Source organism: Mastacembelus armatus, chromosome 6 (assembly GCF_900324485.2).
Source record: "Mastacembelus armatus chromosome 6, fMasArm1.2, whole genome shotgun sequence".
Classification (NCBI taxonomy): Eukaryota; Metazoa; Chordata; class Actinopteri; order Synbranchiformes; family Mastacembelidae; genus Mastacembelus; species Mastacembelus armatus.
The window spans coordinates 15,902,691-15,926,758 of NC_046638.1; the positions used below are offsets into that span (position 1 = coordinate 15,902,691).

The 24,068-nt window shown below is 41.6% G+C and overlaps 1 protein-coding gene across 3 annotated transcripts; it reads left to right on the top strand.

Moving 5' to 3' along the window:
• The first annotated feature begins 210 nt into the window (after positions 1-210).
• Positions 211-23,922, top strand: zcchc14 (zinc finger, CCHC domain containing 14). Of its 3 annotated transcripts, none has more exons than XM_026311683.1 (14): positions 211-1,743; positions 2,906-3,127; positions 9,511-9,730; positions 13,520-13,590; positions 13,743-13,814; positions 14,551-14,618; positions 15,657-15,835; positions 17,946-17,982; positions 18,063-18,606; positions 18,761-18,858; positions 20,485-20,582; positions 20,768-20,920; positions 21,293-22,528; positions 22,632-23,922. In XM_026311683.1, exons 1-14 carry the CDS (start codon positions 1,243-1,245, stop codon positions 22,685-22,687), a joined length of 3,555 nt encoding a protein of 1,184 aa, XP_026167468.1. In that variant the 5' UTR covers positions 211-1,242; the 3' UTR covers positions 22,688-23,922. The 3 variants fall into 3 exon arrangements, with proteins under 3 accessions (XP_026167468.1, XP_026167469.1, XP_026167470.1); XM_026311684.1 differs by having other exon boundaries at positions 13,523-13,590; XM_026311685.1 differs by lacking the exon at positions 2,906-3,127.
• Positions 23,923-24,068: the final 146 nt, after the last annotated feature.

The window sequence follows — 24,068 nt, forward strand, 5'->3', positions numbered from 1 at the left end:
TAGAACATAAAGTATATTACTGTAGATAATGGGTTTAATGCACCACCAGAAATTAACACAACCACATCTTTCATTCATCCAAAACAACTGTTTTGACAGTATTATGTTTTTTATAGTTTGTAACTGACTTATTGTTAATGGTAATCTTTAGTAATGAGAGTACAACATATTTCAGTATCATACTGTTTGAATGCTCGTGGTGTCATCAGCTCACCGTGTATCTGGCACTTTAAAGCTCCAGTAACCAAGCCGAGGTATTTATGAGCGCATGAGAAAAAGATGTCAAATAGCAGGGCAGCGGATATCCCTCTGAGCCAATCACGACAGAGGCCTTCACGACAGACAGCACTCGCAGCCAATCAGAGCACACATGTCTGTGTGGTGGGCAGCCCTTGTTGCCAGAGTTGGGATAATGTTATACACAGCTGTTTTTTTCCGATTTCAGGACTCATGACAAAATGCAGGGGGGTCTACAGCTTCATTTTTCACTAAAGTCATTAGTGGACATTGAACAAAACATCTGATGTCATCGGATTTTTTTTTTCCCACAGAGGTGTCTAAAGAGGAAATGTCTCGGGAAATGTTATTAGTTTTTAAACTTTAACCCCAGCAGCAGGGTCTTGCTAGAGACTTGGTGACCGGGCTTCTCGCTGACGGCTCTTCGCAAGGAAAGCATGAGGACGGAGGAGCAGCTCTTCAGGAAGGGATTGTTAATGTGCCATGCGGGACAGCAGGGCGGGCGGCTCCGAATAAACAGTCTGTGTCTGTCTGAGCCTCTCTTTGAATGGGACTGCGTGTTTTGATCTTCTGTACTACTCTGCAGGACCAGTTTCCGCGCATCCAGGAGCGCTGCGGCGCCAGCGGCGGAAGATCCCCGGCTGGCGTGCTGAACACAAACCAGACCACTGAGGCTGCATCGAAGGCGACTTTGGAAAGATTATGGTTGGGAAAGGCCTGGTGCTCTGTCTCTCCCGGTCCGCCTCCAACAGAAAAGACGGTTGCTTCTTGCATGTCTCTCGTGTGAGAGTGATAGGTGAGAAACAGCCTCAGTGAAAGTTGACAAATTAGCTTTGACTTTTACGGACACTTGAGAGTCGCGCTGCTCAGGCGTGCCTGCGCAATTACGCCCCCCCGCGTGGTGTTGTCAGTTTTACTCTCGGCTCTCAAAGTGTGACATTTTAAACATTTTAACCCCAGCTGTTGCGGAACTCATAACAGCCGAGGTGCTGTTTGGGTGAATGTATGAGGATGGTGGAGAGTCGGAACTGTGTCCAGAGGGAGGGAGTGTACCGCTGGTTCTCCTCCCTCTCGTCAGCCCAGAGAGCCGAGTTCCTGTGCGGCCTGCTGGACCTCTGCGTCCCCATCGAGCTCCGCTTCCTCGGGTCCTGCCTGGAGGACTTGGCCCGCAAGGACTACCATTCTCTCCGGGATGCGGAGATCAAAGCCAACAACCCCGCCGACTTGTCGGGCCTCACCAACATCACGGACGAGGTGGTGCGCAGCAAGCTGCTGGTGTCTCTCGCACTGCTCGGTTCGGACAACCGGGAGGCGGCGGGAGTCCTGTACCGGACCCTGACTCACATAGACACGGTGATCAATAACTATGGGCTGGCGCTAAACGACGGGAGAACAGAGGAGCAGTTTCTGTTGCTGTTCACCATGGCCTCTAACCACCCGGCCTTTAGCTTCCACCAGAAGCAGGTGCTGAGGCAGCAGCTCAGCCAGATCCAGGACATCCTGCAGGTGAGAGGGATGCTCAGAGTGGAGAGCCACGATAAAAGTTTACATACAACATCCACCGAGAAAACAAAAACAGCTTTAGCGTTTACTCAGCATTAATTCCACCTATTTTTCATGCAAGTCACATTCTTTAGAAATTATTGGAAAACTCTTGGAAACAAGTTGAAACACTGGACCACAGGGTTTTAATTCATTAGTAAAAACATTTGCATTGTACAACATGTAGATGCTCTTGACAAAGAGCTTCTGTTAAAATATGGGCAAAAAAAAAACAAAAAACAACAGCATTATAACAATTAAATATCAGCATCATTGTTTAATAATGAACACTTGTACAATCTGGGACTACGTGTCAGTATGAGGTGAGAAAGGTCCAGCATGAGGAAGAGACTGCTGTGTTTTAATGTGGGCACTCTGTGAGAGGAAGTGAAAGTAGCATCCGAAACAGCTCTGTGTTACGGCTGTGAATGATCAAAAAACAAGTGGAAGTTCTACAGAATTATCCATTGACTGGATAAACAATAGTTTGACTGAAAGACCTTATAAAACACAGGTGACACAGCGAACATGCCGAAGGCTCTTGCTCTGCTGTGAATCCTCCTCCCTCTGAGAAGATGTTCTGTAAATTCAGAGCAAGGTGCAGAATTATCACCGCCTGCAGCCCTCCACCAGGTCCAGGGCCATATGTGAGGCTTTTCACCTGTTCAGAAAGCGTCATCGTAGCAGGTGAAACAAATTTCAGGTGTTTGTGAAACCGGCACAGGAAGTTTATGACAAACACCAACATGTTACCTTTGCACCAAATTACACGTGAGACATAGACAATGACAGACTGTCTGTTAAGACAACAGACCTCAGTCATGTGTTATTCAGTAGTGAACAAAGTAAATTACATGCTTGGAGGTGCAATCTGACAACAAGCAGGAGTTCAGGATGTTGACCAGATGGGAAGTACATTCTTGTTGTTTTTTAACAAAAAGACAGTGATTTTCTGGTAAATCTACCATCTACCAATACAGTTCCTCTTTTGAAAGCAGCTAAAAGATGCGATAGTGGGATTATGAATCATTGGAACTGCCAAGATGTGGCAGTTTTTAAATTAAGATATTATATTAAGTATTGCTGCAACTTCACCAACTGTGTTACAACCTGTTGGGTGTTGCAGGTGAGCAGTGGAGGAGGAGCAGAGGCTCCAGCAGCAGGGCCCGGCGGGGACCGAGCTGCTGTCACTTATCCTCAGCTACACCACCACTATCATCATCAGACCGTGTCCCTGCCTCTGGCCTCGCTGTCCTCCGCTGCCTGCTCCCTGCCTGATGCCAAGTCTGCCTACCTGCCTCTGCCTGCCTGTCAACCCTGCCACACACACTGCACCTGCTGGCACATGGTAGGGTGATTGTTGGCTTTGTTAGCATTCATTTACATTTACATTGCCACAATTCAGAGTCTTTTTGAAGTCAAATTTGACATTATGACTTGTGTGGAACTCTGTGTACTGTATTTATGATAGTTTTACATGGAAATAGCAACAACACCTTTTTAAATCTTAAGCTCCTTGAACATGTATGATTAAATATATACAGATTATTTTAAAGCTCTAAAGCATGATTTCGTCATTTCAGCTATAAAGCCTGCAAATTAAGGCACACACAAAATACTAACATGGAAACAATTCAAATTGAAACAAGTCAGTTTTTGACCACTAGTGGCGCTATGGAGCACTGCTGTCATGCAGACATTCCCACTTATTTGCAGCTTGTGCTCTAACAGCATGTGGCAGTGGGGTGGGACAATACACTGCCATGCTAACGCTTACATGCTGACTGTTAGAGTCTGTAATTTACCAATGAATGTAGAGGAGGTTGGTGGAGTTTAATGATACTTATATATTAAGTGTTATACTTAATGTTACGGATGAATGAATTTCATAATACACTTCTGCTTGTTGTTATGCCTAGCCTATGTTCTTCATAGGCTAATTTAGATTATAATTAGTATAATTAGAAATGTGACTTATACACTGAAGCGACTTACATATATATTTTTTCTATTCAACAAGGCTGTTTTTGCTAAAACTTATACTCTTGTTCGACTAATAGTCCAAAATATACAATAGTTTGAAATCTGTAAAATTATTGTTTTAAGGTAAATTTGTATGCAACATACAATTTTCATTGCACACTGTTTTTTACACACATGCCACCTTCGATAGACAGCTCTTGCAGGTAACATTATAAATATTCCAGTCAGAAAGGGCAGCTAATAGCAATACTGATGCTAGATGAGGCACAGAGTTAGAGGGAACTGATAAAACCTAAAACCACAGGAGGTCAACACAAAATACAGCATAGTGAGTAGTGAATGATTCCCTGTATAGAGCCAGTGTTTGGTTTGTCTGTTCTGGGCTACTGTAGAAACTGTAGAAGTCAAAATGGCTGCCTCCACAAAAGGAGACCCGCTCATTGTAAGATTAAGAAAATGCTATGGTTGTTTTTTTCCAGTGATTACACACTAATGACAGTGAATACTATATTCCATTTCTGCTAATAGATCCCTTTATATATTACATATTGAAACAATGATAAAAGTAGGTGATGTATTGAGTGAATAAAGATAAAAACAAATTGGAAACCAAATTAAAACAAAAAGTGATATTAGTAAAATGATTTTTCTAAAGAGTCAAAGATTTGGCAAGTATCAGGTAACCAGACAGGGACTTCCAAACCTGAACGGCATTTACTGGGAAAGCCTTTAGACCTGAACCATGTCTTAGGAAGAGCAAGAAGAGCCCTGCTTTGAATGTGATCTGTAAAATTCAGACACCTACTGGTAACTGGCCATAACTCGTAACTAATAACTTTTTTGGCTTAACGCTGAATACAGTGGATTACAATAGTCAACACAAGATTTATCCAGTCAACTACAGTTATTTTCTCTCTGTGCCCAAAAAGTTGCTTGTTGTTGCTCAATGATTTTTGCGAGGATAGATTTAAAAACACACCAGGTATGATTGAGTCACAAACTTAAAAACTTTAATAAATTAGCTCCAGATTGAACGTCTGTTGCAATAAGCAAAAACATATGAGGAAGACAAGCCAAACACATGATACGGGATAAACATATTATTTTCCTATCGAGAATATTAGCAGAAGGATAAAATAAGGATTTAGTTTGGATACTAACTGCATCAAAAACATCCATGTGCAACATGGAACATTTAGTACAGTCCAGCACTGCTGTGTTATTCATAAAACACTTGCTGTTCTTTATGAAAGGTGTTGAAGAACATATGGGAGTACAAAACATATTTATGATAACATTTTTATGACCTGTCTAATGACTAGTTCTAAGCTAGTGAAATTGGAGCCAAAGTCATGATATGTAGTCTGGTAGCATCTCCATCAGCAACATCAGCAGACCCCCATGTGCAAGTACTGATGGAAAAAGAGAACAGGAAGAAGACCACTGCAGTTGTTTATTCCTAAATGTGGTTGCTAAATGTGTTGTTATAAAAGGTGGAGATCACAGGGTGAGGCGGACAAGGGGATTTCCCAGTGGTGGTGGGAAATGAGTGGTTCATTAATCCTCACAGTAACATCTGGGGTCACCCTGCACAGATTTGAAGCAGGATTACATAAGTTAGGATGAATAGAAATTGGTAAGACAAAAACTATCAATGCTTGTGTAACGTAAACAGAGATGTGAAAAGGAAGTCAAAGAAGCAACACATGTTGTTCCTCTCTTTCACAGTGACACAGATGCACACATTTAAATGTTCAGGCAGAATCAGGCAGAAACACTGTTTAAACATGTGTGCAGTGAAGGGAAAGTACCCAGCTCAGAGAGGAGCGTTTGTATTTAGTGTTTTGTTGCCCTTGGCTCCTGCTTAGTGCAGGTCAGCACATTTCTCTATGCTGAAATCAACCCTCTGTGGTGTGTGTGTGTGTGTGTGTGCGCGCACATGTATGTGTGTGTCTCCAGTGAATCCCCAGGAAGTTATAAATGCTCTCACTCTCTCACTTGCTCTGGCTCTCTTTCCTTCTCTCAGTGCTCTGAAGGGAATGACAGGGTTTCATTGTAAACCAGAGCAACCTTATCATCTGCAATGAAGTAGCTTTTAGCCTGACCCACTGTCACCTTCTGTAGATATATTTGACACAAAGGCTGAAGGTTGAAGTCCTTGTCAGTATAATAGTATAATAGTACTGTATAAATGTTTAAGTATATGCCACAGTCTTAAGAGTTTGGAAGTAAAAGAAATAATTGACCATCATTGAAGTCCCATGTGATCGGTGTTAGAAAAAGTACTCGAAACATTTGCTTAAAGCTGCACCAATCAATATTTTTATAATGACAACAAATCAAATCACTGTGTGCAATCTGAAAGGGGTCATTACTGCAGGTAGGTATTTCAAAACAAAACAAGTCTGATACATTTTTTGTTTGCTACCTGCCTAGCACCAAATGACAAACAGTCAAATTTAGTAGGTAGCTGGGGAACACAAGCTTTTTTGAATTGAATTGAATTGCATTAGTTTTATGTGACAAACTCCTGTTGTTGATTAACACTGCCGAAGAGCCAAATACATCACTCTGGAGTTGGTGAAAACCAAAACAGAGTTAAAATGAGAGAGAATATTATGTGTGGTGTTCAGAAGTGTGCCTACTGATGAAAGCTAATGCTTCTGTGACTGCATAAATGGACATTGTTTTGCTACATTTTAAAACCATTAAGCCACGAGAGGAAACACTCTGACTTTAATTAATTCTTGTTTTACTTTGGTGATTAAAAAAATGAAAATATTTATCTGACATGATCAAGAACAGTGTAACAACATAAAGTCACAGCAGTGGCAATATCTTTCTGAACTTAGCCAGTATCACCTATGGCAACCTATAGGTCATAACAGGCCAAGCAGGGCTGCAGAAGCTAAATCCCTGTACTGTATCTGTTGCTTACTGTATATGTGTACTGTATATGAATTTGACTTGAAAGAGGAAGGTTGTGTTATTTCCGTTTTCTTTAACGTCTAAGCCAAAATATAATGTTGTAGCCTGAGGCAGAGCTAATTTTTATGCTATATATTATTGGTTTAATGTATAATATCATATAATCTCATCCATTCCATCTCAGGGCTTTGATTTTAATTATCAAAGTAATAAGTCACTATAGCTTTAAGACAGATCTATAAAAAAGTGCAAGGTTTCCCTCTGTTCTATAGTAGAGAAGATGTAAAATGAAGCATAACATATAAACACTCAACATCTAAGTTCTTCAAAATTGTATTTAAGAGCATTTGAGTGAATGTGCTCAGGTACTTTCCACCATGGTACATAAGACTGATTTTAGTGTGGCACTGGTCACTGCAGACAGCTCCTCCTCCAGGATTTTAAGTCAACATGCATAAGCTTATTTTAACACAAAACAGCTGGATGCTTAGTCACTCCAGAGGAAACATAGTTAGATTTTTTTCCAGTGGGATCTTGCAGCAGCAGTATAATGATATAACAGCACATACAATACACTGGCAACATCTGTTGGGCCTGCACAGACTTGCACTCCTATAACCACCCGATTATATGAGTGCTTTATGTATCTATAAAAAACAGTGCCAGTGTCAGAATTAACACTGTCTGGGTTTTATTTTTATTTTTTGTACTGCTGCTACTAGCCGTGTTCAGCTAGTGTTCAGAGGTTTACATGTCCAGAGATCTGGAATGTGTCTTACTTAATTTCATTTCCACACTTCATGCTTTTTGAATTCTTCCCTCTAATCCTTCATGCTGATTCATTTAGTTCTCATGAGTGCTGTTTCTACTTTGTGCAATTACAGTGTTGTACAGTCATATTCCCCTTCAGCTCACTTACAGTCTGAGGATAAAGTGGAGAGTTGGCAGGTTGGGCAAGTAACATGCGGATGTGGCAATAGCACATTTAATTGATTTCAGATCTACTGCCTCCTGTTGTATGTGTGTGTTCGTGTGTGTGTGTAGGAGTCTACGTAATAGCACATACTGAGTTTTCCTCTGTGGATGGACACAGTACTAATTATAATTTTTTAGTTTTAATTCTATAAATCAGCAGGAAAATAAAAAGACACATAAGCATCTATCTGGTTTTAAAGAGAGACATGTAACTTAAAATGCTCACTGGACCATTTCAATCTCATTAAAGGGATCAGAATCACTGTGGGTCAACTCAAATGTGCTACATTTCCATGACAAACAGAAATCCAGTCCAATGTCGAAGTGCAATGGCTCTAAATTTCTGCTATGTTTGTTGTAAATGTCAAGAGTATGTAAGTAAACATATAAGCAGTATGGTATTGTGACAAATTGTTTACAGCACTGGCTTTGGGTTGCGGTAATATTTCATAATCTTTTGGGTTTTATGTAGTTTACAAACTGTGGTGTTTGTGTGAGACTGACATTTTGTGGTACAGGATGGACCTCATGTTGATGCTCTGCTTTCAGTAAAAAAGAATGCAAAAATGCAACAGCAGATTAGGAAATCCAAACCAGATGTAATACTGCAGTTGTTTTTACCATTTTTTTCATTAAGTCCTGCTTTAACTTTGTTTTTTTGGGGGGTTTTTTTGCCACCTTGGGGCAGTGCAACTAGCTGCAAACACAGCACTGACATGTTACCAACCTCTAAAGGTGATGTAATGTATTAGTACACAGATCAACATTAGGATTCATTTGGAGTTGCTGAAGACCTGAGGCGTAAGTCTAACATTCACTCTCTTTTTGGCTTGTTTTGGTCCTTTCCCTGTGCACATAATCATTCAATCTATATATAGAAATATTGACTGCAGCACCTTTAAAGACCCTAAAGAAATTGTTCATTTTACTGACACTGAGGTAAATGCCAGATTTTGGCAGTAGGCTTTTAGAATGAAACTCCTTGCTTGAATAATATCATGTTAGTTCCCTGGGGATTCTGGGAAATCTAAAAAAATACTATTTGAAGTAAAGTTTAAAATTAGAAATAATGAAAAAAAAAAAAAGAAAAAAGATAACTGTCCTGGTGAAAGACGTATCCCCAGGTGCAGTTCCCTACATGTGACCAAAATCTACATGCAGCTCCTGAGTCAGGTCAGAAATGTTTGATTGGAGATGTGGGATTGGTGAAGCTCATCCCGACAATCCCAATTTCAACTGAGGTAGTTTGTCCAGTAAAAGGCAGCTCTGGCTTTTAATGTGTGTTTGAATGTCTACTGTCCCTCCCTACAACTGCTCCTCTGGGGATTTGCTATAAATAAGAGCGCCCTCTCAGTCAACGAGCCTGGTTAAATATTGGTTTGCTCTGCGCAGCCAGATCTTTCTCCTCACTTTGTTTTAGCACTGTGCCAGCCATGGAGCCATGGTTGCTTAGTGTTTGAATTTGTTTAAGCAATGACAGCGCGGAGCTTAAATGTTGCATTGCTTGTTGAATATTGCCATGTGTGTTTGTGTGGGACTGTGAAAGCAACTGTTTGAGAGGAGCAGGCAGAGTTTCCATCTGCCAGCATATGAGCAGACAGAATTCACTATTTGCTTTTTTTGACTCAGCAGTTGACTGAGCAAAGACAAATTTTACATTGATTGATGAATATGACACAAAGACAAACCGTCTGTTGAATAATTCTGCCACAGAGTTGGACCACACTTGCTCCAGTGTGCAAACAAGCTCTATTTGAGGCTGACTAAGTAATGTTAGTACTGTGCTGGGTATTGTGGTCCCTGACCTTTCCTCTGTGGTTCTGGTTTTCACCCTTTGTGCTCTAGAGCCAGACCAGAGATGCTAGCGCAATCTCTGGCTCAGGGGGTACCACGGGACGAGGAGATCAAGGTTTCGGCCAAGAGCTTAACCCTCCTCGCCCAGACCTCCCTCCTCCGCCTCCTCCTCCTCCACCACCTCCCCCTCATAAGCCCCCTTCTCTACCTGCTGGGAAAGGCCAGGATGCAGCAGCACCACTCAAGATCAACCAGGGGAAAGCTGGAAAAGGTGAGCTACCAGATCAAGTCAATGTAGCAGTTACCTGCTACATTTCTACATTTGTAGTTTCTTCAGCATCTCTCTAACTTAACTGTATGTATGATGGTTTCACCCCCACGCTCCATTTGAGGATATGAGCATGAAGTATGTGTGCCTTGCTATAAACTCAGTTAAGCCCAGTTGAACAAGATGTGGCATGCTGGCACTAAAACACTATAACTAATCCTAAAGAATGCTTGCCCTGAGGCTTGTGTGTGTGTGTGTGTGTGTGTGTGTGTGTGTGTGTGTGTGTGTGTGCGTGCAGGTGTTTATCAGAAATACCAGTGGTGTCAGTATCGCTAAATGCTGAGTTAAATATTAGATATATTTTTTCTCTAATTAACAGTGAATGGTGAATAACATAGGAGTATATGATGTTTTTTAAACTTAACCAATTTCCACCAGAACTGTAGTATCGATTCACTACGCTCATTACATATAAACCTTTGTGCTTCACTGAGCAAGTTTGTGTGTTTTAGGAATATAAACACATTTCAAAAAGCCGTAAGGGTTAATTTATATGCTTTATCCCAACATGCACTGAAAGTAATCCCTATTATGATAATGCCAAAACAAAGATGTCTGACAATAATATTAGTTGTTCAGCTATTAAAGTTAAATGTTTGTACAACATTGTCTGAAGAATATGCATTAAAATGTAAGTTCAGCTGTATATTTTTCAAGTGTTTGTTTGTTCAAAACAGGTTCAGAAAATTTCATGATTAAAAAAAATGTTTTTAATTGTTTAATATCAGAGATGCTTTTTGTTACTCATAATCCCTGACAATGATGAATGTCAGTCTGTTCAGCAGCTATGTCATTCTGGACTTTGACAGAAAATCCAGGCTTTCCACCATGCAGCAAAATAATTTGTTGCTTATATGAAAAAACACAATATAAATTCATCATATTATGAAGGAAATTGCTCATTAATAGGACCAGAACCAGCTGATCCACACAAATAATTTCACTTGTCCTGGCTGATTAGGCTTGGCAGAGCTAACAGGACAGCAATGCAAGTGTCAGTCAAATGCTGTGTACACCCACACAGTAACAAGCTGAGGGCTAATCAGGCAAATGATAACATCTTTTAGGTGTAGAACAGTGTGCAGGACCTTTACATTACTAGGGCTAATAGAAACACACATTATGACAATGCTGACAGCAGTGTCAATTCAATAAATTGTACTAAATTATTGGTTTTCCTAAGGCAAATAGATTATCAGTGAAATCTATCATTACTGTCCATCTAAAATCAATCACTTAGTCACCAGCCAGTATCTCAGGTTGAACAGCACGTGGGTTAAGGTGGGGCGAGTCTGTTGTGTCTTGGCCCCTTGCCTCTGTCTGTAACAAAATGCTCAACTATCTCACTACCTCATGGTCACACCACATAGCTGTCACCAGCATAAAACACACGCAACACACATGTGCAGTATGCAGAAACACAAAAGACACAAACGCAGAGAAGTGAACGCACGTGAGAGGCACATGCAATTAGATTGCCATGCTCTGCTGTGTTTACAGTATTGTTACCTCGGGCCAGCATGTTCTGTAGAGCACATATGTCAGTGTGTTATCTTTTGAGGGTATAACTGAAACTCTTCTTTTGATCACATCATGAAAAAGTAATGTACACACATTACTGGAGCTTATTAAGTGTGTTAGTGTGTATCTGTCTGTCTGTGGCAGCCTCCATTAGGTGACATTTTTAAACTTTTCACAGCTGCTGCCCAACAGCCTCAGAGCAAGGTGGTACATGATGTGTGTGTGTGAGTTGTGAGAGCGACTGCTGTATCTCTTTCCTCCTTTATCCCTCTCTCTATTTGTCTCTTCATGTCTTTCCCTCCCCTGCTGCTTTTCTCTGCATGCCTGGTGTGGTTTCAAATGGGGTTTAACATCTAACATTCCTAAATCAATACCGACTGGTCTTCTTCTCGCCCACACACACCCATCTATTTAGTTTTCCCACCGTTGCAGCTTACTCTCACCTTCTGTCTGCTGACATGGATCTAATGACAGTGGAGCAGCCCTAACCAGACCTAATTTTCGCCCGAGGCAGACAAAGAAGTCAACATTAAGTGCAATGTAGAAGAGTAGATGATATTTTAGATACCAAGGCAAGGGAGTGATGGATATTATGTGTTTTGAAATTATGCTGGATGATTGGGAGTTAGGCTGGGGGGATTTATGGGGGTTGACGGGTGGAAATTTTATTTCAGATCTGCAAAAGCAAGGCTTCAGTGCCAGAGTTTAGGGCTGGATGAACATTCAGAGCTCTCAAGACTTTAATAGTCAGAGTTTCTGTCTTGATGGGAAATTAGAGTGCATGTATGCATACTAGAGGTATTGTAATCTGTTGGATCACTCATAATAATGGAGCAAAAGTGTGCAGAGCCAGAGATCTCCTATTTGTTAAATGTTGAGGATATTACATTTTCATGGATGAATGGAAAAACAAGATAAGTGTCTCATTTGTTCAGTGAAACTGGACATGAGCATGAGAAAGCAATGTGTAAGTAGTAGCTGTGGCTACTGAAAGAAAGTTGAGGGAGGATTGTGAGAGTATGCACTGTGTATTGCAAAATACTTGTCAAACCATTGCTAATAAACCAATCTAACTTTGCATATTTTGTAATGTTAAAATTGCTTTATAGATGACAAGCTAATACTAAGACAACAACATGCCAGTATTTGGAAGAGAGTAGCTGCATAAATACAGCTACAACTACCATCATATTCATTATCAGTTAACATATAGTTGTTCTATTAAATCTTTCAGGAGTGGGCACTATAGTTAATCTTAAGTTAAGTTCATGCATCATGGTATATACAGTTTAATATCACATAATCGATATTGTAAAATAATTAATTTTTTGGAAAAAGTAGAGTTTTTGCCATAGAAATGGCAGAATAAAACTTTTACATCAGGATATAAAATATAGAAAGTGACCAAAGAAAGGAGGGACAAAGTTGTACACAAAAATAAATAAATATAAAAGCAAACTTGTACTATCTCAGCACTCTCTTATGACCTGCTGGGTCAGTTTTCCAACCCATCTGTGAAGGGCTATTAAATGATCTATGACGTTTCAGGGGCAAGCTGGTGACCAAGGACCTGCTTTTCTCTTACACTGCTCCGAGTGAAATAACTGCATGAAAACCTGCTGCTTTTCTTGAAAATACAGAGGATTATGTTAGGTAATGGGAAACTTCTATTATGATGTACTTTTCTTAGTAATACTGTATTTAATTTGATTAGTGTCTTAGAACAGTGGTCACACACAGCACTGTCAGCTATGTGCAGCATGTGGCTGGGGACAGAGAGCTGTTTGGCAACCTAAAGAGGAAAGAAATCTCAGCACCTGGAGAAGCAATTGACCTCGAGTCACCAGCTTTTTGCATATTGTACATTCTTCTTCGTGCTGTGTTATGAGGGCAGCTAAATCTTGCATCTGTTCGTAAGCAAAAACACTCAATCCCCACCGGCTCTATGGTGCTGTGCATTAAACAACCCTGACCTTTGACCTTCCTGTCAACCTGATTAGTGCACTTGATGTATTAAAGTACTTGTACCTGTAGCTGCTGGTTATTATTTATTTATTACTTTTGATATTAGGCCACGTTTAATTTCCTCCAGGCCATTTAAACTAATTAATTTTAAATAACTGCACCGTATTGCAGCTTGGCAGGTTTTACTGAAGTGTGTAAAGACGGGAAGTGTGGTTACTCGTGTGAAACAATCTGCCCTTCTTTCAGTAGTGATTGAGAAGGTGACGCTGAGAGGAGTGACGCACAAATCTGAAGACACCAGTGAATATGTGTTTGAGGTCAGTACAGTGTAAGCTCACAGACACACACATACACTCACACACACTAGCTCCAGTGATCTCTGTTTATCTGTTCATGTTTTTACCCTTTCCTTTTACACATTTTCCTTCTTCCTCTGGTCCATCACCTCTGTTTTCTCCTGCTCCTCCAGGTGAGCTGGTCAGATGGTTTTGTGTTGTCTGTTATTCGAACTCAGCAGGAAGTGACAGAGCTGCTGTCCCAGGTGAGGACCACAGAAAGACATTTTCCCTGACAGACAAAATTTAAGGAGCTAACCTTTCACAATAATTTCCTTTCTTAATAATTAAGTAATTTTCTGTTTCTGATTTCATTATGGTAGACATAAATTTGTTCTTAATTACATAAACTAAGATGTCAATTTTTTTTGCTTGGATGTATATTTCATTATCAGAAATGTAATCACAAAATGTGCATAGTTGTAGCTGGCTACACACTAGATGATTTTAAACACGTGGGAGACCATAGACATAAGGACAGTTTGAACAAAAATTTGACCTTAAAATCCTACACACTAGATGATTCGACCAGACCGAGAGAACACACACCTGCTTGTAGTAACAATTTCACTTTGGCAATTCCACAGACACAATTATGCTTGGATTGTGCTGTGATGTCATGTTTGCGAGCTGTAAAAGTACACAACAAAAGTGACGTTTTCCTGGATTCTCGCTCTCATTATTGTTGGTATTCAGTTCAAGCATCCCCAAACAGATCAAGGCTCCAACTCGATCATGAGCGCTAATGTATTTGTTACCACTTGACACCACACACTTGTGGATTATTTAATCAAATAACCAATTACAAAAAGCTTTGAATTGGGCCAACATCCGCACGATCACTGGAGGGGGAAAATCAGGGTCAAACTCATTTAAAATAGCCCAGTGTGTAGCCAGCCTTAATGTGTGTTCCTGTTTTAATTGTGAACTTTTCTCTTTAAGTTGTCACAAGCATTTCCTGACGAAGGAGTGGAGAAGTTTCTCCCTCAGTCCATAGAGCTGGACCCCAGGTTAGTCCCATACCCTGAACCTTTGAGAAAAGAAACTTCAGATCAAATGCAGGTTGAGTTTGGGTCATATCCGTCTCTGAAGGTGACTGCTTTGTCACAGAGACGTCACTAACATCAGTGTTTTAGTTTTCATTGCATATAATTACCGTGTGATCAGTGGGAGTGCTGGATGCTTAGAGAGTAGGATTTAGTTTGCATTCAACTGACCTTGATTGCTTTAACTTCTCATCTTGCTGCAGTGATGTCGAAGTGGACCCTGTGACATCACTGTGTTGTTACACTTCTGACCACAGCCAGCATCACTGATAGTCAGAGATGAAACAGACTAGAGATGGCCAGGATGCCTTATATTGTAAACCCTGCACTGTTGGCATGTTTACTTGCTATCAGGCTCGTTATTCTGTTTTGCACATTGCTGCTGTAAGTGTTACTGCATTCTCTGGACTACTAGTGAAAAACAGGAAATATTAATAATATACAGACTAAAGCAGCCTCCAGCAGGTCCTGACCCTAAATAGGAATAAGCGGATCTAGGTAGTGGATGGATGATACAGACTAAAGAATGACTAAAAACTTTTTAATTAGAGCCAAACCACTAAATTTAAACACATCAGAACTCTTAGCTGCTCTCAGTTTCGCTGATGTTCCCTGTTTTTAAGTATGGTCTCACAGAGGTGCTAGCATGTTTGATTTGCAAAGTACCAAACATATCCAGAGGGTTTCTCAGTTGGCTTTCAGCTGCCAGTGAACATGACTTTTCTAAAGTAGTCTGCTTAATGGTGCTCTGGATTAAAAAAGCATTGCTTTTACTGAAATATTGAATTAATATCAAAACAACATTATTGTTAAGGTAACTGATTTTCTTGCTTATTGTTGATATGCTATGGCACAAAGCTAATTCTTCAGCGCACCTCTGTGATTCAGGTAATGTGATGTGAAGTGTTTTAATCCAAGGTCAGAGCATCTCTCCCTGTCATTTTTAAGTCTGGTTGACTTTTTGTGATGACTCCCTGCTGTCCTCTCCCTGCCTGCACCCAGGTGTCTGACAGCACTACCCTGCAACATCCTCCAGCACCAAAGCGTCCAACTGTTCTTCACCTCCGCCAGGCCTCTCTCACCCAACTGTCATTCCTCCCTCCCCTCAGCCCTCCCTCCATTACCATCCTCCCCTCCCACAGCTCCTGTAGCCCCAACCTGCCCGTTCACCTCCGGTTCTAGTAAGTCTTTGTTTTCTTTCTTTTTTGGGAAATGACTGGTGGCAGAAATCATCAGATCGGTTTGAACTGCAGATGTCATGAGTGTGAGGCAGCAGAGTGTTTATAGTTTTTATAGAGGGCAGAAGGGAAATAAAACAGGATATCCCTATTCTTAGATGAAGGGACAGAAAGTGTCAAGAAAGGACGGAGCAAGAGGGGCATGATAAAAGATTTTATGTTCAAGTGTTGGAGATAAAAGGGAGGAGTGGGGGAGAAAAGAGGTAACTGAAGGGACAACGCCATGAGCCTGGGTCCTGATTGGTGGTTGTGCAGAGGTCAGACTCCAGGCAGGATTTTCACTTTGTGTTTTGGAGGTGTTGCAGGGAGCAGACTGGGTCTATTTTAGTCATCTGTGGGAATTCGGTGTGGCATGTTTGTGTTGGGAAGCCTAGAGTGTGGTGACCTCATGTTAGTGTTTGTGTGCTTGATGTTAAGGGTGTGACTTCATCATGGAGAGTATTTTTAGCTGCCAGTGCAGTGTGTGCTTCTGTGAGTGTGTGCATCTGTGTGTGTGTTGGTGCCAGACTCACAGGAGACCCCAAGGAAGCAGGACTAATAAGAATGTGTCTGTAATGTAAAACCACAAACACACAGCCCTTTGCCCTCCACCACTCACCGTCCATTTTTGATAAGCTGAATATTAGGTTGTAATGTAATGTAACATTTATTGCACCAACCTCCAGCTGACACTTCTGTCAGACAGGCACAAAATGATGCATAAGTTTGGAACTGTTAGCATTTAATAAATTACCTCACTGGTACTGATTCTCTGACACAAGTTTAACGTAATGTGATATTATATGAATCTGAGGTTTCTACAGCTTAACTATGAAGGAACACAAAACTGTCAGTCAGGTGTACTTTATTGTTGATCTTCAATCCTGTGGAAATAAAAGTCATAGTGCAAAACTTTTGCAGCTTTTGATCCTACAAGAAGTACAAGAACTCACACATTTATGACATTTGCAGTTCAGTTTTATTTGTCTTTACATTCTGATTAACCTATGTTAATCAGAATGTAAAGACAAATAAAACTGAATGACAATTGCATTTCAAGTATTTTAGTGGTAATAAAATTACTGAAGCTGAAAAATAGCCTGTTTGCAGAAGTAGTGTTACAGTGTTGTAGGGTATTAAACAACAGTTTTTATGCAGTGACATTTTTGATTTCCCACATCTGGAAAAAGAAGTAAAACATGCTGCAGTTGCTTCCTTATACTAGATCAATGGCACCAGCACAGATGGGTGGCAAATGTAAGAAAAAAACAAAGTGTTTTTATTTTGTTTACAAGTCACCATTTCTTTCTTCACCTCACCTCGTTCTCTTCCCTGCACCTTAGATCCTCCCTGCAGTTTAAGTTTAATAAACCTATTCCTGCTCCAATTAGTTTTTTTTACTCCCTTCCGGCTGATCCTGTTAGAGGTCACCACAGTGGATCAATACATCTGCATGATTGAATAAATGTGATTACAGTGAGTTTATCACTAAAAGAACAGAATTAACTACTCAAAATAAAATCCATAAGTTGTCTATGAAAGGCTGCAGTTCTGACTGATACCATAGGACTAATAATTATGCAAACACATACTGTACATAATGAAATGTGTGTATATATAAATGCACACTTCATCTGAGACATATTTGAGAGGCTGAAACATCCTCAATAATGGTAGTCTTCAGTCAATATCTGAGTCAGGGGGAGAGAAGACAGTTATGACCTATATGAAGCTGTTGTTGCACCATGTGAACATGTTTATGTCCCTTTTCAAACAGTGTACAGTTCTGGCTGACATGTTGCTCCCATAGATGTTCAGCTGGGCTGAGATCAGGTGACTGATCATACTGTATGATTCATACTCAGTGAGCCTACTGAAACACATACATTTGTTATACAGTAGGTTATACAGTGAGATTGCTTTAAATGCATATTAAATGAAAAGGACTTCTATTGTTGGAGGTGTTGGTTAGTGCACCCAGACTGGTGTTTCTAATTTTAAGCTGATCTGGGGTTCAAGTCTCAGTCACTATATTGGTGGTGAAAATGTCCATTGCTTTTCCACTCTCTTACAGATCTGGGATGTATGCTTCAGTACAGAGCAGCCAACAGGTAAAGTTCTTCTCTATTTGTGTCTTCCTGTCATTCCTCTACATCATGTCTGTCCCCTCTGATTGCCTTTCCTGTCTCAGGGCAGTGTACAGAGTGGCCAGCGTCCAGCCTGTCGTCAGTACCCACAGCACCGTCTTGACTCGCTCCACTCCTCACCTCTCGTCCCTCCCTCCTCCCCTTCCTCCCTCCATTCCTCCTCATCAGCACTCCCCCCAGCTGTCGTCCCTTCCTCCTCCCCCGCCCGTGGCAGCTCTGCCCAGCCAGTCGGGCTCCATGGTGGGCGGAGGTGACACCTCTTCCCAGCCTCATCCCCAACACAGTCAGTCGCACTTGTACTCTCAGTCCCAGCAGCACTCCCAGCTCCACCTTCATGCACAAAGCAGCGGGCAGTCCAGCACACAGCCGCAGTCTTTGCACCTGTCCCATTCCCAGTCAACATCCCACTCACATTCCCAGCCCCTTTCATACTCCCAGTCCCATACCCAGTCTCGTTCTCAGTCCCATACCCAGCCACCATCTCAGTCTCAGCCCAACACGCCAGAGCAGAACGGCATCCTGGACTGGCTCCGCAGGCTTCGGCTACATAAGTATTACCCTGTCTTCAAACAGCTCACCATGGAGGAGGTGAGTCAGCTTGAGATTGCGTGATATTAGTTTGTATGAGATGTCTACAAGTTCACTCAATCATCCTAAATCAGTATTTCCTGCTCAAACCTAGGAAGTAGTGTATGTGTCTTTTTCTATTAAAAATGCTCACATTTTTCCTGTTTCCCTGCAGTTTTTAGCACTGACAGAGGAGGACTTAAACAAGTATGACTTGACCCAAGGAGCAAAGAAGAAACTCAAGACCCAACTAGAGTTACAAAAGTCTGCAGAGTAAGCTACAAAAACCATACATTCCTTGGAAGTTTTTGTCTGCAGCTGCTTTTATATTACCTATGAAGTTTAATCTGTACATAGAAATGTAGCTACAAAACAGCCATTTGTGGTTTGTCTAAGAGTCTCGCGATATTAAAACACAAGGCTATTTCTCTCTAACTCTAACTCTAACTCTAACTCTATTGCAATATCAGTATATAACAGCCCTGCATCAGTCAAGCATTTCAGGCACATTTATGTGTTACGTGCCACACACTATGCTTGCGATACAGCCATTTATCTAAAGCGCAAGCATAGCATGTGCATTTTTTTTTAATTTTGGGACTTTCAGTTGTAGAAAAGACTGTTTCTTCAGTATCTTCAACATTGAAGATTTCTTTAAACTAGGGTTAAAAAGATATATAAAATTTTGAATCTTTTTACTTCAATTTTGGCAAGAACTCACATACAGTACAATATTCCTTTGCCCATTGTACTCATTCTCTTTTCCAATGCTCAACAATTGCATCCCTTGTATGCAAAATCGACGCAAGAAAAACATTTTCGGATTTGAGGAACTGTCCTGTGTGACTGTGTGTGTCTGAGTGTCCTCTCTGTCTCCTTTTGAAGATTTGTTTTCCAAGACTGGACTGCAATACATCCTCTCACATTCTCAAGTGCTGTGAATCTGCCAGAACAGCTGCAGAAATCATGAGAGCAGATTTTGAACCAAAGGCACAAAATTCAGAAATTGCTCTTAAAAATTGTTCTACGATTACAAACCTATCCATGCAGATCAATTACAGATAGAAAAATATTATAATATTGTATCTTAGATGTGTTATTAATAAATTTTCATGTTTTAGTGATGCTAATTCCAAGGTGGATATAGGGCTGATGTACTAGCAAATGATTGTGTCCCTTTTATACTGAGGGAATATCTATTTACAGAGTGATGTGTGAAGTGTAGAATAAGCTTTAAAACATTAATTCATTTGAATTTAAAATGATGCTCATTGGCATTCAGTCAGTAGCGTTAGGAGAGGAGCAGATGCTTTGTCCTGGTAATGATTAACAGGCCGACTGATCTGCTGTGGATTTCCACAGTAAATACAGAGCAGAAACACTCCATACAATGTCAATGGTTAACCAGCTGTAGGGGAGTTGGAGAGATAAAATGTACTTAAGATGAGATAACCAGCAGAAACACAAGCAGCAACATAAAAACATGGACATGCAGGCAAGTGTTATCTCTTGTTTCCATCCCTGCTATCAACAGGTTTCCATTAGGGGGTGACATGACGTGTTTATGTGTGTGGACAAAAAAATGGAAAGTTCCTGCAGTGGTTTTCCATGAGACAGGTTTAATTATGTGGGATGTTGAGGAACCTGTTGTATGGATATTGTCTCCCCTTGGTGGTCATTAAAGGGTATTCCCTAAAAAAATATTAAAGTTTAGAAAATCAACTCCTGCTCCTGTATAGTCATGCAAAAAAAAAAAAGCTTCCGTAAGTAAAGATGTGAAGATACACAAAAAAATGAGAAATTAAAGTCTCCTATCCTCTCTCTTAATTCATAATATAAATGTTAAAATAACTTGGTACAGGCTGTTTTTCTTATTAGTGTGCATGTGTGCGTCCTCAGCAGGGAGATGAAGATGGAGAAGCGGTTGTGCAGCGGCATCGCCAGAGTGACGCCTTCCAGTCACATGGGGCCCTCAGCACACCCGACCTCCACTGCAGGTAACAAAGCTGATTTGTGTCAGGATACTTCTGTTGGTTCAAATATAAAAAATATCAGGGAAAATGTTTTGTTGCACCAAACGATTTGATCTAGGTGATCTGGATGTGACTTCTAAAACTAAAGATTGTGACTATGGATTTTTCCCAAAAATTCCCAAATTGTGACATATTTAAATATATTTCAGGAGAGCTGCGAGTGGAAGTGGACGCAGTACCACACCATCACCCGGTCTCCACAGACAGCAGCTCGTCTTCAGGCTATTCTAGCTCTTCCTGCTCCCCCCGGACACCACTGTGCTGTGACTCCACCTTTGACAGGAGCAGAGACATTCACAGGCGTGAGTTATTTAAAAGGACTGTGATTATAGAATTATAAACTTAGCAAAAGGACAGAAGCTAGGTGAGTTTTGGATTTGTGACGGATGCAGCTTGAACCAGATCTTAGTACTTTCCCCTACTGCTCTGTTCTCACGGTTCTTGACACCAGATAATTTTACCAAGCAACATGTATTTCTTTGTACATTTAGAGAAAACTCCTATCACAACAATTTGTGTTTTGCTTTAATAGTTTATGCACAACCCATAGGAGCTGAATTGATTCATCAATTGACTATTTTTAGAATTGATTTATTTAAAAACACTATGTCTGACAATCATTCACAGTGTATTTACATTAGCTGTCAGCACACCACCCTGTGTCTGTCTTTCAGGTGTATCAGGTCCAGATGCAGCAGGAGGGGCTTCAGAGAAGGATCGATCTTGCCTCTTCATCCTGAACTCCAGCTGTCCCACAGGCTCCAGTCGCCCCACAGCCCAGGTCCTACCCGTTCAAACTGATCCAGCTCCTCCTCTCCCTCCCTCCTGTTCCTCTCACCTGCCGTTTGGCCTCACACAATCGCCATACCACCCCCAGGCCAGCTACCCTCAGACCCTTCTCTCCCCAGTCTCAAATCCAGCTCGCATCCTGACCTCCCCACGCAAGCCTAGGCCTCCTCCACTGTGCACAGAGGACAGGAGTAAGGCGCTGGGCTCAGGCCTGCCTGCAGCTGCAGCAGGCTTCAGCCCAGGGCTTAATGTGGGGATGGGGGTGAGACTGGAGAGCCTGTTCCCTGGGCTGAACATGGATGGCTCCTCTGCTTTACAGGACTCTGTGGTTTGTCGTGGCCTGGCAGGAAATGCAGTGAGTTTGATGGTGGAAACCAGCTCTGGCCTGACTTCCACTTCCAACAGCCTGCACCACGTCTCCCACCCACCTCTCCACTTTCATCTCTCATCCTCTTCATCCCCCTCTCCATCAGGATACTACTCCTGCCCACCTACATCCTCTTCCTCCTCTTTCTCCTCCCCTTGTCCTCCATCAAAGTCTGGCTCACAGGCTGGGAGCACCACCGGTGGAGGTGGCTTTGTTTCAATGGGAACGGCCACCAATGTTCCTGTTGCTGCAGTACCTGGCAACACTTACTACCCACCCCAGCCTACCTCCAGTCCCTCCCCCTCCCCCTCCTCTGCCCCCTCATTGGAGCAGAGTTCAGGTCATACTGCCTCTGGGTGTGTCTGCAGCTCTTGCGGTTGTCGGGGGAACTGTGGGGCCTACGGGGCGTTACCTGGATACGCTGCAACCGGCTACCTACAACCATTTTCTGCCGGCCCCTCCCTCTTCACCCTGGGCCCTCTGCTCCATCTCAGCCCCCTTATAGCCTCATCCAGCGCCGCCGCCACCGGATCCACACCCTTCTCCTACCCGATGATGATGCCACCACCCCTCTACCGGCACAGCCCTGTGTCACATGATCAGCAGCAGGGCTTTGGCTTTTACCAGCCCTATGGCATCATGGGAAACGCAGGCCAGAAACGGCCAGCAGGCAACCTCTCATGTTATAACTGCGGTGCCAACGGTCACAGAGCAGAGGACTGCAAACAGCCGCCCATGGATTCAACACAGCAAGGTGAGTGAGTGAAGGAATGTCTGCAGTGTTACATTACAGTTTATTATGTAGACATTGTCAAAGCTTCAGCACAGTAGCTGTATGTTTCTGCTGTGCTTCACAGGGACATTTCGATTGAAGTACACTCCTCACTCTGACAGTAAGGACTCAGGGGAATAACCAGCAGATACTGTGCAGTGGATTTATACGGGCTGACACAACTGTACCTTGTGTTTTGGTGAAACCAGCAGGCGGCGGCCACAGCGATGACATCGAGTCTGTTCAGAGACTGTTGATAGGACAACACAGACCCCCTGTATCTTTTGAAATTCTTTGGCAATAGCAAAAACAGATGAGAGGCGGATACAAAAGAAACAGGTGAGAAGAGAACAGAGGAGCAGTTCACATAGTTTGTGTGATCAACGTGTCAGAGCTGAGATTTGCTTCCTTTCAGAGGCATAACTGTATCTCTGGTTCATGCACAGAAGAAACACTACAAACAGTCCGTCCCCCATGTTGCCACTACTGGGATCTTGCCAGAGAGTCTCAAAATCCACACCCAGCATTTACAGTCATCTGGATGGTTCACAAACAAAAGTCACTGCGCCCCATTATCCTAAAAACGTCCTGGACACTCAGTCGAGTGCATTTTCTGACATGTTCTAAAACATAAAATACAATCAAATTATGTTCTGGGAAATATTGTAGGCCCAGCTCTCTCAATGCGCAACACAGCACCAGTGTTACTCTCGCTTTGACTGAAAGTACTGGTGAAGAACTTCTCATACTACTCAGCTGTAAAGCCTAAATGACTGAAGAAACTAGTCTTTTTGGATGTGGTTTTGGCATTCAGGTTTGGTTCACTGCTGATGATTAACAGCACATACAGTACAAGAGCTGTGTCCCAATTCCATACTACATGCCAGCTTTTATTGTATGTTATAGTGCGTGGTTAGTATGAAGCAATTCAATATACTTCATCATTTTATACTAACAGAACAGAACAGAATGCAAGTGTGACATGCAGAGGCAATATAAACTTTATAATGCTGCTGCCAATTAAACCTCTCAAAAAGGCAGAAAAATTATTTTTACAAAGTATAATGTTGTATTTTTGTATTCCGAGGTGTCCCTGCAACTATCCACGTTTAGCTTAACCTTTTATCTTTAGTTTATTTCTTTTGTGCTTTTCCTAGTGGGAGAATATTATTTTGTCTGCATATTGTTTTGAATATATTTTTGTCACTTTTCCAGTGTGAACACAATCCAGACAAAAATGCGAAAATTTGCTTGGAATTAGTGTGCACTGGATTTATGGATTTAGGACACAGCTAAGGTGTTACAGATGAGGCCTTCAGAAGTGTTTTGTTGATCATTCTTAACGACGAAAAAAATAAAAAATTCAGGAAAAAAGATTTTGAAGATACCCTCTGGAGTTTTGCTATGATGATGAGCAGACCCTGTCTAAAACTGTGCAGGATTTAAACTGATACAAATGTTTTACAAAGAAAGAAATGGACTCAACATGGTTGCAAGGACACACAGAGTGTGTTGTGGTAAA

Excerpts from the sequence above, each read along its gene's own strand:
- zcchc14 (XM_026311683.1), top strand. The coding sequence starts at position 1,243 with ATGAGGATGGTGGAGAGTCGGAACTGTGTCCAGAGGGAGGGAGTGTAC. Across the intron at positions 14,619-15,656 it reads TCCATAGAGCTGGACCCCAG|GTGTCTGACAGCACTACCCT; the intron begins GTTAGTCCCATA and ends GCCTGCACCCAG. Across the intron at positions 20,583-20,767 it reads ACACCCGACCTCCACTGCAG|GAGAGCTGCGAGTGGAAGTG; the intron begins GTAACAAAGCTG and ends AATATATTTCAG.